The 19,067-nt window shown below is 43.5% G+C and overlaps 1 protein-coding gene across 3 annotated transcripts in view; it reads left to right on the forward strand.

Moving 5' to 3' along the window:
* Nucleotides 1–19,067, forward strand: part of drosha (drosha ribonuclease III) — a 108,228-nt gene that overhangs the window by 13,569 nt on the left and 75,592 nt on the right. For all 3 annotated transcript variants that reach the window (XM_075452367.1, XM_075452369.1, XM_075452368.1), the window contains 5 exons: nucleotides 2,783–2,857; nucleotides 3,809–3,978; nucleotides 6,735–6,859; nucleotides 10,692–10,791; nucleotides 16,090–16,197. In XM_075452367.1, the coding sequence (XP_075308482.1) occupies nucleotides 2,783–2,857; nucleotides 3,809–3,978; nucleotides 6,735–6,859; nucleotides 10,692–10,791; nucleotides 16,090–16,197 (578 nt within the window). The remainder of the gene's footprint in view (nucleotides 1–2,782; nucleotides 2,858–3,808; nucleotides 3,979–6,734; nucleotides 6,860–10,691; nucleotides 10,792–16,089; nucleotides 16,198–19,067) is intronic.

Below are 19,067 nucleotides of genomic sequence, written 5' to 3' on the forward strand. Positions count from 1 at the left end.
TTGCTGCATTATGAGCAACACAACAAACAGCCTCTATAAACCCGGTCTCAAGCAGGGTCTGAAAACACCAGCTGGTGATATACTGAGAATGTTTATTAACGTGGTTTGTCTGGTTTTCCAGCCGGTGGGTACGTTTTGTTTTGGTTATTAGCAGTTAATATTAAGAACTGTTCCTTATATGACTGATATAACTGACTTTTTTACAATTCATTTTAGTTTGTTTAGCTATTTTGTAGCAATGAGTGCTGGTGTTCGTCTCACATCACCAATGTAGCTACTTCATTCTAGGAGCTAAAAAAGAGACGGATAACAGCAGCAGTTCGGGCACAAAATAGTGAATAACTTCCTCCAGTGATTGTAATTCTAAATATTATTCTAAAAGCACCTATTTACCAGGCGTGCATTCACACGGGTCATGGATTGGTGGTGGATTCATGTTTTGTAGACGTTTGTTTTTTGGAAGCTTGGAGTTAATAACATTGATAGCTCAACTGGGATGTTAGCGTGATGGCATTTGTCATTCATACAAACCCACTGCTGTGACAGAGGGAGCCATGGTTTGGGTTTGATTTGTACTTTTTAAGTAAATACAAACTCTATTACCATTTAAAAACGGATATTTACCAGATAAGTGTGCCATGGTTGTGTCAAATATACCGGCGCCTGATGGGAGTGGATGTAGAAATCAGTTTATGTTTAAGCTAGTTGAAAAAGACTTTTATAAAGGACTCCTCGTGTTTTCTCAAAAAGGTTTGATCGCAGCTGTTTTATTGTAGCTGCTGTCAGCTCGAGATAAGCTTTCACTCCAGCTGCGTCCACTGCCTCCACCGCTGCGTCTGTGCCGTCTGCCATGTGCGATCCAGGAGAACCAGAACACCGAAGCACTGTGGCGAGCGTTCAGCGCCATTTTTACAGGTTAATTTGTCTCTGGTGCTACTAATCATCAGGAAAGACATGGAGGGGAATGTTGGTGCGCTGTATTTTTGTAGTGAAACAAATCTGTTGGATCCCTCTGAAATGCAGACAACGTCTGTCCGTGCATGACGAGCAGCGTTTCAGACCGCTGCTATGTGGAAAGTGATGTGCGCTCGTCACCAGGTCTGACCCAGTATGATTACCCTCATGACTCATGATGGAAAAGCACCAGGGGGCTCTCTGACATAAAGAAGCATGTGCAGACTAATGGATTGAGTGCAAGTCTGAAAAGGGTTCTAAAAGTCTTATTTGGCTTTCTTATGCTTACAAATGGTTTTAGAACATCTAATAACATCACAACATGAAGCGGGAACCCTATTAAATGTCTTTATTCATTTTGGGAGTCTTTGCATGGCAAAAGCAAAATTGCCGTTCTGAAACTTGACCTCGGTGTCGTTGCACGGGAACTCCTGATGGGATGTGAGCACCACTGCTGTCACGGTTCCTTTTAATTACTGCAGAAAAAGTCATTATCGAATAAGCAGACACCAAAAAATGGAAATGCAAATATTAATTGCGGACCACTTGCTGAGCCATCTGACGACACCCACTGCGCCAATGTGCCATCCCATCACCGCTTTGTTTAGGGGATTTTTTTGGTGCCTGTTTGTGGAAACATTGACATATGTGGCTTCACAACTTGGAAACTACTGTTCATTGTTTCATATTTAGGTAAAAGCAGAAAAGAAGTGTGAAAAGCTGACCTCCTAAAAAACTAACAAACTGCATACTTATTTTCAAATCTGAGAAGAGAAAGGGTTGAGTTATTGAAGGAAAGCAACTTTCACATTCCTGTACTAATGTTGGATCATCAATAACCTGTATTTACAGAGCACAGTACGTAAGAGTCCAGCTTTTAGAGTTCATTCTTCAAAACACTTGTTGGGGAAGTAATGAGTTGAAATGTTCAAAGCATTTCTGGGTCCAGGCCAACATGTAATTATGTAATCATGTGAAGAGGAAAGTAAATCCTCTTTTAGATACGAGATTTTTTGTTTCAGGACATAATAGAAAATTCTCTGGACCTTACCTAATGACATATTACACTGTCACTATTTATTTAAGAACAACTGAGCTAGTGCAGAAGCAGTGCGTTTAAAAAAAAAAAATCCACCCTTATTGCCAATGTAGGAGTTAGGACAAGTAGACCAAAGTGGAGATGTTTGGTCATAATGCACAGCAGATTGTTTGGAGAAAACCAAACACAGCATATCAGCACAAACACCTCATACCAGCTGTCAAGCACGGTGGTGGAGGGCTGATGATCTGGGCTTGCTCTGCAGCCACAGGCTGGGCACCTCACAGCTATTGATTCCACCATGACCTCAACCTGACTGAAATGCTGTGGTGGGACCTTCAGAGAGCTGTGCAGAAACCAATGCTGCAAACCTCAATGAGCTGAAGCAACACTGGAAAGAAGAGTGGGTCAAAATCCCTCCACAACCATGTGAGAGACTGATAACGTCATACAGAAAACTATTACTGCAACTTACTGCTGCTAAAGGTGGTTCTGCAAGCTGTCGGATCAGGGGGTTCACTTAGTTTTTAATCTTAATCTTTAATCTTGATTTATCTGATATTTCATGAAATCTATATATTACATTTTTTTGTCTGAAGTTGTCCATACCAAGCTCAAGAAGGTGTATTTTCTGGTCTATAAGTGGAATTAAGGCCCTTCTGTCTGTCCAAAGAACATTTTACATTTTCAGTCTCATGCAGAAAATGAATTCAAATCTTAAATTTAAGAACGCGTGACCTTTGTTTTTCTTGTTTGAAAAGCATCGTTTTTTTTTTCCTTGTGTTTCAGGTCCTGACTCTGACGGTGAGGCCACTGGATGTCAGCAGTTCCATTTCATGCCTCGTTTCGTCAGATTCTTACCAGGTAAGATGCTATTAGATCACACACAGCCTGTGCTGTAGCCCTTTTGGGTGAACACCTTGTCATGTTTTCTCATACTTCACAAACAAAATAGCAGCTTGTCATTTGCAGTCACTTCTCAAAGCATCTCTGCATTCACTGATGTCCGTTGTGGCTTCTTCTGGGTAAAATGGAAGGTGAATTTGGTGATGCGCAGCTGCATGATGTTCATCTCTGATACTCTTGGTGGTGCTGTTGCACTGTGTTGTCGCTACAGTCTTTCCTTTTACCTTCCTTCCATCCAAGAGCAATTTCTCTCCCAGCTCTCCCAATTTAGTCAGCCACACACAGTTCTCCCCCTTATTTACAAATGCACAGAAACGGTCCAATCTAATGTTTCTGATGTAACCTGTAAAGAGGAAACATGTGGTCACACTGAGAGCACGATGATGTGTTTGAAAGTTGCTTTTCTTTATGCATCCAGAACTGACTTGACTCTGGGTTGACTCTCTCCGTCCAGCTGAACTCTCTTAAGTGGATGTCAATCAATTTTGCATGAGTTTTTATTAAGCTGACTCTGTGTGACCCGGTTGGTTGCATGCTTGTGCTGGGCTGTACTCCTCTTCACGTACATTTTTTGTGTGCACGTCTGCTTATTTCTGCTTTTGTAATACAGATCGGAACGTTTTAATAGGCGTGTCATTATGTGCCATCATGTTTTGCATGGCACCTGAGCCTTGCTTTAGTGCCCGTGTGCACTTGTGCGTGTCCTGAACAATGGGATTGTGACGCATGGAGACATTTTGTAAGACTGGCTTAAAAACTTAGAGGGAGGGGGGAGGTCTCCAACAGCCTTTTTAGAATTTGTTCCGAGAATTTTTTACAGCAATAAAATGCATTGTAAGGTAAGTTGGATAAATAGTTAATCTAAACCACACACGATTTGTTTTTGTGTCTGTTTGTGTTGTGTCTTAGATGGTGGGAAGGAGGTGCTGTCGATGCATCAGGTGCTCCTCTACCTGCTACGCAGCAGCAAGCCGCTCGTCCCCGAGGAAGAGATTGCAGACATGCTACAGTGGGAGCAACTGGAGTGGCAGAAGTACGCAGAGGAGTGCAAGGGCATGATCGTCACCAACCCGGGCATGGTAAGGCCGCTGCAGCGTCTCCTCTGACGTTCCAAGGACACCGAGTTGCCCTGAACCGTGACACTGCAGGAACGATGCTGTCCCTGTTAGCGCGTGGCATGAAGAACCTCACCCATTATCCCCAAGGGCGTTTGTTGTCATCAGCACTATTGGGGTCGAAAGCTTTTACGAGGCGTCACGATGAAGTCGGTTAACCTTCCTTTCTGACTCGTATTTTAAAGGATGTACAGTAATTGTGTATGGGTAAAGGTGAAGATGTGGTCGCTGGCAAAGCGGTTGCAAATGAAGAGTGAATGTGATTGTGTAACCTTTGGTGTGGGTGAGTTATTGAGTCAACTCCACTCACTGGCAGGACAGAGTTGTTGCTTACTACATTTCCAGAGTAGATATGTTGCTTCCATCCCTGGAATCTAATTAAATATCAGACTGCCATTCAAACAAAGTATGATATGAAGGTTTTATGCAAGTTCCGTTTCCAGTAAAGTTAGAATATTTTCTAAAATGCAATTCAAACCTTAATTTGTAATTTGTCAATTTGTTTATTTAACAGCCACAAGTCCAAAGAAATGATATTTGGTGTCCTAACTGACGCCACTAACACACTCAACAATAGCTGGGACAGAGTCATATTTAGCTTAGTGTTACATCACCCTCCTCCTGAGCCCATGTAGCCGTATTGATCACAGTGGCTTGACGGTTTCTCTTGCAGGGCTGCCTGAGGGCTCAGATCATCCAACAGTGGTTTCTGTCCTTGGTCTTTACACACTGGGTTTTCCCCAGACTCCCTCTCCTCTCTCTGTAGATATTATAAGACCAAAGTTATTGCAGATGATTCTCTGAGTTTGGCACAAAGTGGTGAGCCACGACCGATCCCTGCTTGTAAAGGAACTGGATGTTCCTTTTTTTCTTTTTTTTTTACCCAATCTCGACACCCTCACCTGTCACCCGTTTGTCTGCTGATTGGCGAATCTTCCAGAATGATGTTGTGTATTCTAACAAAAGAAGGGTTATTCCTTTTTCTCTATTCCAACTTCTTGAGTGGTGTTGATGCATCAAATTCTAGATTTATTTTACTGTCTAAATGCAAGAAGTTGGTCGGTGAACACACTGAAAATGATTTCTTTGGACTCTTGTCTGTTAAATAAGGGATGGAACGAAGTGACAGAATCAAGTTTTGATTGAATTTCAAGATGAGTTACCAGCTTTTCTAGAAATAAGGTTTGTTTCCGTCTTTCTTATCACTGAATATTTTGTATAAATGTCATTGAATATGACATTAAACCTAAGATGAAATACTGATTACTATAACTATATCCCAGAATGCAATTTACAATAAAAAAATTGTAAGACAAATGACCAATTCCTCACATTTGAAGAGTTGAACCCTCATATCTGTAAAATTGGGCATCAAAAGCAGCAGTCAAGCCTCAGCTGCCTCTAAGATGCATGGAGAGAAAAGGTCTAATGGGGCACAAGTCCAGCAACACTTGACCAGTATTGGTCCTTTTGGCTTTTTGGATCATAACAAATCCAGCTGTCAGCCTTTGAAAAGAGCAAGTATCAAACAGAAAAAATACGCACCAACCAATCAGTTAGATCTACATGGATCTATCAATGTTGTATGAAAAGTGCGCACCAGCAAATTCACCCATTAGATGCAACTCGGATTAAAAATTCAAAAATTTAAAGTGAAAGTTAAAGAAAAAGTCGTAAAAATGCGCATGAAGAAAGGACAACAGCATAAATCCTAAAAACTTGGCAATATTAACTGTGAGAAATATGAAAATAATAACAATACACCACATAGATACAAAATACCATTAACAGTCATCCCTTCATGGAAAACCACCAGTTGGCGTTTTAAAATCAATAAAATGTTCCACGGTTGAGCCGACACTGACACTCCCGGTTCGAGGTGGGAGTATTGCACCCACGTTGCGCCTTGTCGTCCTGTTTGCAAGGTACGGAGGCAGGATGGGGGTGTCAAAGGTTGATGCACCTCTGAGCCAGCAGTAAAGGTGCACTGGTCACAGAACACGCCGCTGTTGGGGCAGACGCTGGTATATCTCCTTTCATTCTACGGTGCTGGCATACACGTCAAAGTCTCATAATGCTTTAAATGAAAGTCAATTACCAATCAGGCATGCACACGTACGTGATTATTTCACACAGCGACTTGAACCACACATGAGCTCTCAAATGTCATAAATCCCTGATCAGTTTCAATGCCATAAAGCAAAGGTACAGAAGCAGTAGTAGTAATCTGGGCCCATCAAACCTGATTATTTAGCTTTTAAGACGGAACCAAAGTTGCCTGCCGACCTCTCGCTCTCATACCAAAGTTTGTATGCAGGCCGTGATAACGAGTGAACACGGCTAATATCAAGGTGAGCCCGAGCCTGGAGCCATCTGCTGTGCACATCCGCCCACCTTGTGCTGCAGCCCCTTTCTCTGATCTTGCAAAATGCCTGACAGGCTAACTGTGATTTGGGAGCCAGCTGAGGACATGTTGCTTGTCAATCTCCTTTTGATAAGAGCGTCAGAAGTTAGTTTGCCATCCCTGACATCGCTTTATCATTGTTGTGCTGATGCTACGAGCAGAATCTGGGCCTCATCTCATTACATTCCTGTGACAGATGACCCTTGTGGCGTGGATTATTTATATCCCATGCTGGTAGCAGGTGATTGAATGATGGCTGCCTTGTGGCTAAATATGTTTATACAGTAACGTCATTCCTTTTTTCCTTTCTCCCCAGAAACCCAGCTCGGTGCGCATCGACCAACTGGACAGGGAGCAGTTCAACCCAGATGTCATCACCTTCCCCATCATCGTTCATTTTGGGATCCGTCCTGCTCAGCTCAGCTATGCCGGAGACCCTCAGTAAGATCACACGAATCCGTGCAAACAAACACAGACACACAAATATCAACCACCCGTACAGATTATTCCCTCATCTGCTGTGCGCCATCTCCCCCGTTCCCACAACTCCTTATTCACCGCCGCTCTCCTGGGGCACTGCGACTGCAGAACTGTTTGTGTCAACGCCGAGGAGGACGAGAGCGGCGTATGTCGAAGAGGAGGGGAACTACACGGATAGATGGGTAAAGGAACAGAGGGATGAGAAAACGAGTGGCGTGACATTTTCACATGCGCCGTCACGGGTCCCAGGTTTCCGCAGGGCACTGTGGTTTATGTCTCGTGAATAGTAATGCAACAAACACGCGCCACAGGCCTGCAGCAGGGAATACTGTACTGTGCCTCTGCATAATTAACAGTAGCAGTGCATTAGAACTGTGAGCTGCAGTCTCTGAGCTGTTTAGAGGGATGTGACAGCATCACAACGAGCACCAATGAGAAGTCGGCACACAAGTTGGTTTCCACTCTTTCATACTAAATATAAACCTGTGGGTTTCTTTTGAAAATCAAATGCATGGGCTACATCACAACAGTGAGGAGAAGGTGTAACAAAGAAGATGCAAACAAGAAGACAATCATTAGAAAAAAATACATTGAGTCCGAACTGGTTTGCTTCTGATCTCCGACTAATGTCCCCTCTCCCCTGCTGCTACATTTTAGCCGTCTGTCCTCTGAGCTCTTTCATCCCCGTGCACCCTGCTGCCATGTCAAACTTCTCAAAGCAACAGACAACGACAAATTTATGGACGCACTGGGACATCATTAGCTGATGCAGAAACGAGTAGTGAGAGACCAGTGGAAGGGATTTCCTACCACTGCTAATGATGCGTGTAGCGAGGGCAGGAGTCGGTGTTGATTGCGGCGGCAGCAATGCCACAGAGAGGAAGCAGCAGCACCATATATTAACTCAGGACACTGAAGAAGCTGTGTTGTCTCCTCCGCCTCACACTGCCCACTGGATTCATTCTGGCTCGCAACTGCCACTCAAGCTCCTCCGGCTTGATCACGACCACTGATGCGAGAAAGAGGACATGTCGGAGTTCAGGGAATGTGAAGGGAGGAGGACAGGATGGGATGATGGGAGTGGAAAAAAAGTGATCGCAATAAAAAAAATGAAACATGAGACAAACATGATAAAATTATGAGGGGGGAAAGAGAGGTGAATGATGTTAAAGGTAGGCAGACAGGTGAAAACAGCAGGATACATGTAAAACTGACATATTTAGTAAAGTTCTGTTTGTAAATCTAAAATACCCCAAACATGGCTTCAATTTGTCGTCAAAGTCATGCCTCACTGATATAGTTGCAAATTCTCTTCTCACTCATGAGCCTGAACTGAAGGAAGCTGAGCAGCTCATTTGCATACCGAGCTCTGATTGGGTCCTTTTTTTCCCCTGACACTGACTGCCATAGTCTTTCCATGCATCATTTCTCCTATCCAAACCCTCGGTACCTTTATTATAAGCAGTTTTCCTCCATTTTCCTCAGTGATGCAATTTATTTTTATTCTTTTCTTTTTTTTTTTTTTACCTATTTTTTGGAATCATCGGAATGGAAGTGTGTACTTCTGCTCGGTGTGGAAATCAAAATGATTGGCTGCTGTCGTGTTTTCTCTCGGCAGACATTTGCATAAAGCCAAGCTTTTGTAATTGGAGTCCTGGTTGCATCTTTTGTTTTGGAGTCTGTATGTGGGAGTGGGCGTGATATAAGATTTACAGAAAAAAAAAAATAGCTAGAGAAGCAGGAAAAAGTTCTATAGTTAAGCAAATAACAGTGAACACATTCGCCGAATTTATTTAGATTTAGTGACAACTTGTTTGCTTCTGGCTGAGTAATCCCTCGCAAACCACTTATTGCCATCGCAGCAATCAAGCAGTTTGTATGATTGTGAAGAAGCTCTCTTCATGTGTCCACTGGGGTTTTGGGCCAACTCTCTCTATGCAATAATCTCTGATTCTGTTCCATTGGAGCGACTCCATCTCATCACTCTGGCAATTCGGCTGTTTCTTGAACATTTTGGCTAAGTGTTTGAAACAGTTAGCCAACATTTTGGCTATGTTTCAGACTATCATCAGACCACGGTCTGACGCTGGCCAAGGCAAAGGCTTTCTGCGGTCCGTCTGATGTTTCCGTCTGGGGTCTGAATGTTGTCCTTCTTCCATACCACCATGAGCTTAGTCACGAGGGTGGAGTTCTTTATGTGTAACAGTTTTTGTCTCGCCAAGCAAAAGCTCCATTTTCATTTTATCTGACCACAGAATTGATGAGTAAAAGCATTCTGCTTCGTCCAGATGAGCTTTTGTGTTCCTGTCTTGGAGTCCTCTTAGTTTGGCTGTGGACATCATCTTTGTGCTGTGTCCGTTGGAGCGCCCGCCTCGAGCTGTTAGAACCGGAAATACTTGGATTCATCAGGTCGATGCTGATCCTTTGAAAGTCTGCACAAAATCTTGGCCTCGTGTCGCATCGTACCTTCCAACATGGCAGAGGTCCAAGGCATGCAGCCAACAGCAGTCAGGAAACAGTTAACAGAAACCAATGTCACTATTGTGCATGTCTAATAAATGATGTCACAGATGAGAAATCATCAGCTCTGACATTCACAGATCACCTTTGAGATTGATAGTTAATCACCTGCAGAATAAGTTGTGCTGTGCCTGCACCTTTTGTTCAGCATATTATCCAATATGTTATTTCTTTCCTTCATGGTCTTGCAACTGAAAAACTTTTGGGTTCAGGAGACGCCTGTTTGAAAGCCAAAAATCTGTTGCTTGAGACAGAAAACGGGAGAGATGGGGGTGCAAAGAAAGAAAGAGGCTGCATATGCTAATAAAGCAGGAGCAGGGAATGGCGACAGCCACGGCAGCGCTACCCCAAGAGCACACGGCGGATCTGTGGAAAGGTCATCGGAGCGGATTGGGGACGAAGGGGCCTCCCAGGCTGGATGGGCTTTCTGTCTCTCTTTTTTTTTTTTTTTTTAAGCTCCGTCTCTGTCACTCAGGCTGCTTCCGTGCGGAGGTGGTGGTGAGCTGATAATCGGGGCGGTAAAGCCGTCTCATTCCCTCGTCTCAGTCTCTAATGAAGTCTCCGCTATTAAAGCTCTATAATTCTTCCATTCCACAGTACACCCCTACCTTCTTCCCTTTTCTTTCTTTCCTTTCTTTCTTCTTTTGTCATCACTCTCCCCCTCCTGTTCTCGCTGTCAGTGCACCAGTCCTGAAACTCCGCCACCATACCACTCCAACTCACCAATCATAATTGAATAACTGTGGGTAAATGAGGAGAAAGTCTCCTGAATGGGAGCAGAACGGTCACACTCGGCCCTCAGTGCATCAATCAGGAGGTCTGATTGAAAAGAGAGAAAGAGGGGGCCAAGGGTAGAGATGGAGGGACAAAGGAGAGGTGGTTAGTGCGGTGGCTACATGTCACCTTGCCGATAACACCCTGCCTCTTTTCAGATGCAAATGAAGCAAAGACAATGGGGTTTTGTAGAAAACGCGAAGGAGCTCTTGAGTCATGTACAGCTTTTATTTCAATTTACAACAAAACTAATAAGTTGAACTGTACATTTTCAATGTGTGCATGAACCTCTGTTCACAGTTCAAATGGTGGACGTGTGAGACAGAAAGTCTGCTGTTCTCGCACACAAGAAGCTAATGCAGGAATGGCCACCCGGCGACTGTTGAATAATGTTGAATATCAGGCAAAACGGGAAGCATCGATATGTTGTTGCAGAATGAGGAGAATGAGAGGGAGACGGTTTTCTAGAAGCTGACGCCTCCTTATTTTCTGTTGGCAGGTACCAGAAGCTGTGGAAGAGTTATGTGAAACTACGCCACCTGCTGGCCAACAGCCCCAAGGTCAAACAGATTGACAAGCAGAAGCTGACGCAGAGAGAGGTGGGTCAAAAGAAATGAAATACTCTTTGATATTCTCCTTTGTTACACTTATGCAACAACATTAGCAGGTGGCTGGCACTTGTTCGGGGCGGATGTGCTTTCAGTTGGATATTTAGCAAGTTCATGGATTGCAGATAACAAAGGCTCCATCGAAACACTCAGTAAATGAAAGATTCCCAGCTGTTATTAGATATACTTTAAAAAAGACTGTTACCATTGCTATTACTGTTTTGCACACTGATTCAGAGTCAGTTGTTGCGTAACAAAGGTAAAACGGCCAAATTTATGCAAAGCAACAACATTATATTCTGGATTTGTAGATACTCTTTGCTCTCCCCTACAGCTTTGTTATGTAACACCACTGTCATAAAAACGTATGTCCACGTGAGCCCTGCAAATGTACAGCCATGTATTTTTTGTCACGTTGAAGAGGTCACAAAGACTCCTTTAAAAGCCCATAAAAATGCGTTTTTTTTTCCAGCCGATGAGCGGTTTCAGGCTCGGGAATGTGCATAACGAAAGCCAGTGTGCTTCAAAACAAGTCAGAGCCACATAGTTTTAAGATTCACAAACTTATCTAGTGTCGTTTTAAAGCAAGGTTTCCTCCACCTCCACCTTTGTGTCTTTGTATTTCAGCCATTTTTGTCTACTTCACTTTTAGGTCTGTAGGTCTTCAGATAAAATAAAAAAAAAAAAGGTGGAGGATGTTGAGTTTGCTGCGAGTTTGGTCATTATATGTTGCGTTGGTCGGCAGCTGGATGTTTAACTTGGCTACTCTGGGTGATGGTATTTGATGCGAGCCGAAACATTTGTGGTATTCCGGAAGTACTTGGCTCGGGCTTTGCTAATCTTGCTTCACATTCGGCTCCTTCTTTCCTGGAACTTTATAAGTAATCCATTGCCTGTCCAAATGCTTAACTTGTGTAATGGAAAATTTTGTTTAGCCTTATGCTTGTGTCTCATTATGTTTACAGTACATGTGAGACTTGGTCTTCTTTTCTCAAGCACAAGATGTTCCGGTGAAACATTACTTTTATCCATTGTTCATTCTCGTCCGGCGCATCAAGGCTGTCTGGTTTCTGCAGCTGCACAAGAAGTTGGCTTGCGCAGTCTCATGCATAGACATTCTTTTTCCTTTCTCCTGTGTTTGGGTATAATAAGACATGCACTGAAATTGTAAGTCAGAGCTACACTTCAACACAGATGCTCTGTGTTGAAGTCTTGCTCTCTCTTGTACAAGAACTATTCAATAAACCTGCCTGAATGCTTTCCACCTTAACAGTGCTTGGATAATATTATTTTTTTTCCACCACACTTGACGGATGACAAGACTGGCCGTGTTTCCTTCTGCATTTCTTTCTGTTCCATATGGATTACAGACTCTAACTCTAGCCCCTTTCACACTGCGACCCGCTACCTTAGCGGGTCCAAATTGCACCTTCGACCCACGTCGAGCAATGCCTAGTGGCAGAGCGTCACACGAAACACATAAAATGCTGGGTGTGTACAACGACCTAGGCACAAGCCATGCGTCGGTGGTAGGGTTAAATACACCTTGAGGACCCGTTTTTGCAATTGTATATGCAGTTCATGGAGATGTTATTTTACGGGGTGTGGATGGTTACAACGTGGGATGCCGCCGAAGAACATATGCGGAGAATACAAGAGCACTATAGTCCCCGAAATGTGGCGGTAAATAACGTCCTCTGCTCGGAGGCTGAGGAGCTCGCGGACCTCCTTGTCTCCCCAGTTGGCCATATTAAAAAATGTCTCGAACTTGATGTAGGCTAAAACAGAGTAAAACGTGTCCTTACCTGTCGCTGTTGTTCTGAATCAGCTGTCCATTCTGTCTTTTAAACTCCTCACGTCACGCCACGCCCACGTCCGACCTGCGTCAATTGCGTTCACACCAAACTCGGCTCGGCAAAAAGACTAGGGTCCGACGCGGGTCGAAAGGCGAGTCGAGTTGACGCGGCAGCCCGTGTCAGCAGTGTGAACGCAACAGCGGACACGCTAAATTCGCAGATTAAACGCGGGTTATTCCTCAGCGTGAAAGGGGCTTCTGATTACAGCTCTTACGGAGAGCTAATTCAAAGATCCAGTATTTACCAACCAAAACCCAAGAGTTTCCGGGCTCAAACGCTCTCTGGCTAACTTTAGCAGCATCTCTCTTGCATCCTGCACCTCATCAACATTGAAACATTATTGATATGGAAGCCCGAAGAGATGTGCGACAAGCCAACTTTGCCAAACTGGAAAAAAATGGTTTCCTCCACACCCTGCTTTTATTCTGGTGTTGTAGGACAGGGAAGACTTTTCTTAAACTGATCAAGGAATATATTCACATCTCTTCAAGCCTGCCTTCAAATGATGCTGAAGCGCATGTATTAGTATTCAGACTTTCCTTCAAAGTTAACGAGTTAACAAGCACAAGTTCTTTTGATGATGGTGAAGTTGTCTAAGTCAAGTTCTTATCTGAGCACCTGACCATTGTTTAATGACAGATATGAAAAATGTGAACCCATCTTTTAATGCATAATTTAGATTAATTTACGGCTGAGAATAAAATGGCAGGAACGGCTCCCCAGAGCTGGCTGTGAAGGTCAGACCCCCGCCTGGGAGCAAGAACAGAAAAGGTTTAGATTTGGTGAAGTAATGACCATGTAGCCACAGGGAATCCCAGAGTAGCAGCGCTGTGTGTGTGGCCTGAAGAAGCCAAGAACAAGCGCTCTGCTGCGCTGTATCTCTCCTGCAGTAAGTGCTCTAACTTCTCCACAGTAGATATAACCTCCCTCCTCGCATAGGCTTTGATTGTGCCGCAGATCCAGTCTCTTCCTTTGGACCGTCTTGCTCTTAACCAATAATGAGCAAGAACGTTGAGCTCAATTAGTTTGTTTCCCAGGTAGCTCTGCAAAGCTTTCCGGCTAACGGGCCCTGACAATCCTACTGTCAACCTGCACCACAGCAATTAGTGAACCCAAACACATGCACACTCACACACTGGGCCCATCAGACTCCACTAGAAGCATTAGCCATGTCAGTGTCACTTCACTGTAGTGGCAGTGTGGCATCGCTACTTACTCAATGCCTGAGGGAACATTGAGGCTTCTTTAAGTGGTTTTTCAGTGAAAGACTAAAATGTCTGTGCGTCTGATTGGCATTTTCTCCCATTGAGAATCACCCTGTCAGAGGTGTTCACAGCAGCGCCGCGCTGCGCTGCGCTTCTCACACCGGCTCTTTGATACCCCTGCGCTCTCTGTGAAGTCCACAGAGCTCCAGGGAGGCCAGAAGTGTGCAGCTCAACGAGAACCGGCCTTCACACCAAGGCTCGTGCCGCTGCACCCATTTCCATATCTCATGCTGAGAACGCAAAGGGCGACGCGTGGGTGGAGGTGGAGGTGGCGTGGCGTAGAGGAACGTGCAGACTGTCTCTGCATGTTGCCCAGAAAAACAATCGTGTGATGCCCTCAGCCAAGCAGTTGACTGGATCTCAAACATACACGGATACTGTCATCAGAAAATAAGCAACATTGTGTTCTAAATGATTTCTAGACCATTTTAATTTAAATTTACTGTTATTAGTCAGACTGACATTCATTCTAGGGGCGAGCCCCTCTGGACACCCTATAAAACCAATAGAAAAGTCCTTTAGGGAGCAGCTTATTTACACATAAAACTGGAGTCAGACTTTATTTGTCTCACTTTTCCTGCAAACTGAATGTTGTACATATTGCTTTCCAGAGTGTAAAAGCAAAAACAGTAGAAACAATAAAAATCAGCTTTAAAATAATGATTCCCCAAAGACCACTCCACTCACGCTACCTCAGCTCAAAGCCCACGACGATACAGGATTGTGTTCTGAATTTTAAAAAAAAGAGCAAACCAACAAAAAACCTCAATACAAGTCACTGCCAAACTGAGAAAATGCTCTCATGTTTACAGCTCATAGATACTGTAGCTTTGCAATGACAAGGAAACACCAGAGACGGATTAAAGAACTGCAAAATAATTAAGCTTTCAAATCCTAAAAAGGTAAAGGATACATTTAAATGATTTATAATGAAATTAAAGTTGATTTGATTTACAGGCTGCTTTAGAAATAAAGAGGTGACTCAGTTTGTAAAACAGTCTACAATAAATAGAATTCAATTGGCGATCAACAAAATATACCAAGAAGCTAAAATTTACAGATAAATGGACAAATGAGTCAAATTGGGCTGAGTAATGCGTATTTGTTATCTTAAGAGCTTCAAATGTAAAACTCAACTGCAATCATATTTACATACATTTTATTTCAAATGTCCAGTTTTATTCACACTAACACGATAGCTAGATGTTGGTTTTTTTTTTTGCTTCATTTAACAGTAATGACTTTAGTCAGAATGTTCCACTGTTTCCTGGGTTGGTTTTTATGACCCAGGCTGGAGCTAAAACAATAACACGGGTTAATCATCTACTTTCCCTTCCTTTCTTCTGACCCTGTAGAAAGGCCAGAACAGCAAACTATTTGCATATCATTCGCAGTTCTGATTACTGCTTTCCATACACGGTGGCTGGGTGTCCGTGGAAGGATCGGATGTGTGTGGATGTACGTGGGCGAGCGTGTTCTGTTTGATGCACAGTTCAAAGTGGGATGATATTATTTATTCATGCCTTTGTTGTTCTTATTTCCTCTGCGAGTCAAAATTTCCTGCCGTTCCATTTTAGGCAGATCACGGCTAACTCAGACGGAGTCGATAGCGTCTCAGCTGAATGAAACACATGCGTGAGCACACACACAATAAATCTTCCATCTCGGTTGTTATTTGTTGGACCCTCTTATCTCAGATTGAAGCCCTCCCTACTTCTTCTCAATCTCCACTTAGTTGCTGTAGGGCTGGCATGCAGATGTGTGTGTAACATCCAGCTATCTTTGAATTTGAAACAACTGAGGAGGACATTTTAGATGGGTCTTTCTCCAAAGGGTTGATGTAGGGCTGAGACTTAGTTAACATCAGGATATTGGCCTATAGAAGGCATGATACCAATGAATACCATACGAACATCACCTCTGGGCTCTCGTGTGGTGGTACTGAAAGGCAGGCTGTCTGCTGACCCACAGCAGTATCTCAGTTAGCTGGTGCATTCCCCATTCCTGCAGTGGAAGTCGCAGTTTACTGCGTGTACCAGCCTTTCTGTTGGGAGAACGGGGAAATCAGGGAGCAGTTGAAAGCGGGGAGGCGGGGTTTTGAGGATGGGAGCTGTCCCCGTAGGCTGTGCTCCTGTGGATCAATAATTGACTGGCTGGTTGTTTGGCAGGAAGCTCTTCAGAAGATCCGGCAGAAGAACACAATGCGCCGTGAGGTGACGGTGGAGCTCAGCAGTCAGGGCTTCTGGAAGACAGGCATCCGCTCCGACGTCTGTCAGGTAATACCCGCCAACCGCATGCAACCACAAACACTGGCGCGTGCACACATAATGCAATACGTGCTCATGGATCTCACACGTGAACTCACGCACAGATCTCCAGAGATCCGCAGATTTGTGCAGACTCGCATGCATTCCCTGACACTGTTTTTTTTTGTCACTGGTGTTTCTGTTCTTTTCATCATATTTATGTTTAAAATGAGTTACAACCAAGTTCACAAGCTGTAGTGACGCCCTGGAAGACTTGGAGAGTAGAGGCCTCCCAGTTACGAATCTGTAACCATAGTGACGAGCATTTCTGTTCCGAGATTACTTATAATGAGCAGTTGGACCTTCTTCGGGGTTGGCTTGTCCGATGTCTATTAAAGTTACTTCAGGAATTCAGAAACTCTTTCACAGTCCTTAAAACTGTTCGAGAAAGCACTCTCTTTTTCGTGTCTGCTGTAGAGAAGCTGGACACTATAGGAGTTTGTAAGATCTCACATATAGACTCTTTTTAAATTCTCACCTCACACCTGCTCTCAAATCTTAGGTTTTAAATCTCAAAACATAATTGGAAAATCATTTGGTCGTTGCCAGGTTTTAAGATGAAGTAAATTCAACTTCAGATTAACAACAAAAGACATAGTTTGTAAGAGATGTTTGGTCATCATGCACAGCAGCACGTTTGGAGGAAACCAAACACAGCATATCAGCACAAACACCTCACACCAGCTGTCAGGCACGGTGGTGGAGGGCTGATGATCTGGGCTGGTTCTGCAGCCACAGGACCTGGGCACCTCGCAGTCATTGAGTCCACCATGAACTCCTCTGGATACCAAAGTGTTCTAGAGTCAGATGTGAGGCCGTCTGTCTGACAGCTAAAGCTGGGCTGAAACTGGAGTCTCTAATCTCTATCTAAACCCTAAACACTCCAGACCACGAAAATCTTTGATTTCTTTTCAAATATTTTAAAATTCACAGAGCGCTTGTGTAAAAAAAAAAAAAAAAACGTCTTTGATGTAGGTCTGGTTTGATATAGTCTAATGGTGATGATAACATTGTATTCAATGAACAGATGAATCATTCCAATCATTATAATTATTGTTATACCGCGAACTGAAGAACGTTTAAAATTCCTCCCGTCTCCATCAATAAGGAGCTCAAAAAAAGATCCCTGACAGAAATGACGGCCAAAACTGCAAAAATAAAAAGTTCCGTTAGGATCTTTCCAATTCTGAGCTACATCAGCATAGATGTAGCTCCACTCTGACATGTGCGCAGGAGACATCAAACACTTTGCTTTTGATCTCTCCACTCTCCGCATCGCATTCCCAGTCAAGTGTCAAAATCTGTGTGAGGAAAGTGGACTCCCACAGAGCTCCGGCAGTTCTACCGCTCATCCAGTCATGACTCACACCTGACAGTTTATTTACATCCAACCTCACCGATGCTCATTGTGAGCACGTGCGCTTTTCAAAACGAAACGGGATGGAGTTGTATCTCTATCTTTATGTTTCCTGATTCACCAGAATAAGACCACGTGTTGAAGTTAGAGTTGCACGTTTACATGCAGTTGTGCACGTGCGAGCCTAATGAGAGTTGAACTATAAGCGCCACGCTGTGCTCACTGAAATATATGAAGCTGCGTGTGTTCGTGCACTGTGCACTGCCTGTGTAATGGAATGCACTAGCACACTGTTACAAATCTACTACACTTTAATTTATTGTCTATTCCAGTATTTTTGGCCTCTTATTCAGGAGATAATTGGTATCAGTGCTGCTTGTCTTTTTCTGAATACATTCCCTATCTCTGTATGCAGTGAAGAGGGCCGCCTGATACTTCAGCCCACATTTGGGGGAGGAATGACAAAGTTCTTGCTTTGCAAGCCAGACCTCTCTTACAGCAAGGTCTAGCAAAGAGGAGTCCAATCCATAATTGCTGTCCAATTATATTTGCTTCAAGCTGTAGAGCTACGGCTAATTGCTTCATGAATAATTTGAGTTTGAACCACATTGCTTTACTCTGGTCATTGTGTGACACAGACGAGGGATGGCCGGTAATACTGAACTGTAGTTCCTTTATTCTAAAAGTTGGTGTTTCTATATTTATCGATTTATTTTTATGTTACTATCGTTCATGTTCGGTGCCTTTTTTTTTTTCTGTCCTTTAGGTTCTTTCCATGACGCATGGGTTTTTTTGTGTCTTTTCTCTGGTTTAATTATTTCTTAGATGGTATTTTGTTTGAACTTTATTCCTGTGTTTGCTGTTCAGCATATAGACTTTGTCAGTACCCCTAGATGTCCTCAGTTGCCTTGGTCTTTTCCCCTGGTGTCTTCCACACTAAAGCTGTTGTCAGTCGCTCACAGCTGCAGTCGCTTGTCTCATCAGCCCTCTCTGTATTTAATCCTTGGTTTTGCTCCCTCCTTGTTAGATTCTTCCTGTTACTCCCACCAAAGATGATCTCTGTAATCTGGTTCCTCGTTTGTTTGACTTTTCCCTTGTCTGGCTTTCCAACTTTTCCGGCTCTGCTGTGCTTTTGGTTTGTTTTAAAGTAAAGACTTCACTTACCATCCGTTTACCTCCGGCCTGCTGTGTCCTGCATTGGGTTTTCCATAACCTCTTTCCAGCGGCAGCTCAGTTAAACCACCAGGGTTTGGAAGCAGGGATAGAACTTCTTTTTTTTTTTTAACCTTTGTTTATTAATTTTTGGTGACTTTAGTTCTTTTTTGCTTTGTCTTTGCCTTTTTCTACTCTTCATCACATGGTTGTCGTGGTCTTCAGCTTCGTCAAAAACATCTCAGAGGATGAGTCATTTGTTCTGTCTCCTACAGTTATAGATGTTACAGTTTAGTCAATCTCATTGAAACAAATATATAATTGCTAAACA

This window comes from Odontesthes bonariensis, chromosome 20 (assembly GCF_027942865.1).
Source record: "Odontesthes bonariensis isolate fOdoBon6 chromosome 20, fOdoBon6.hap1, whole genome shotgun sequence".
In the NCBI taxonomy this organism is placed as follows: Eukaryota; Metazoa; Chordata; class Actinopteri; order Atheriniformes; family Atherinopsidae; genus Odontesthes; species Odontesthes bonariensis.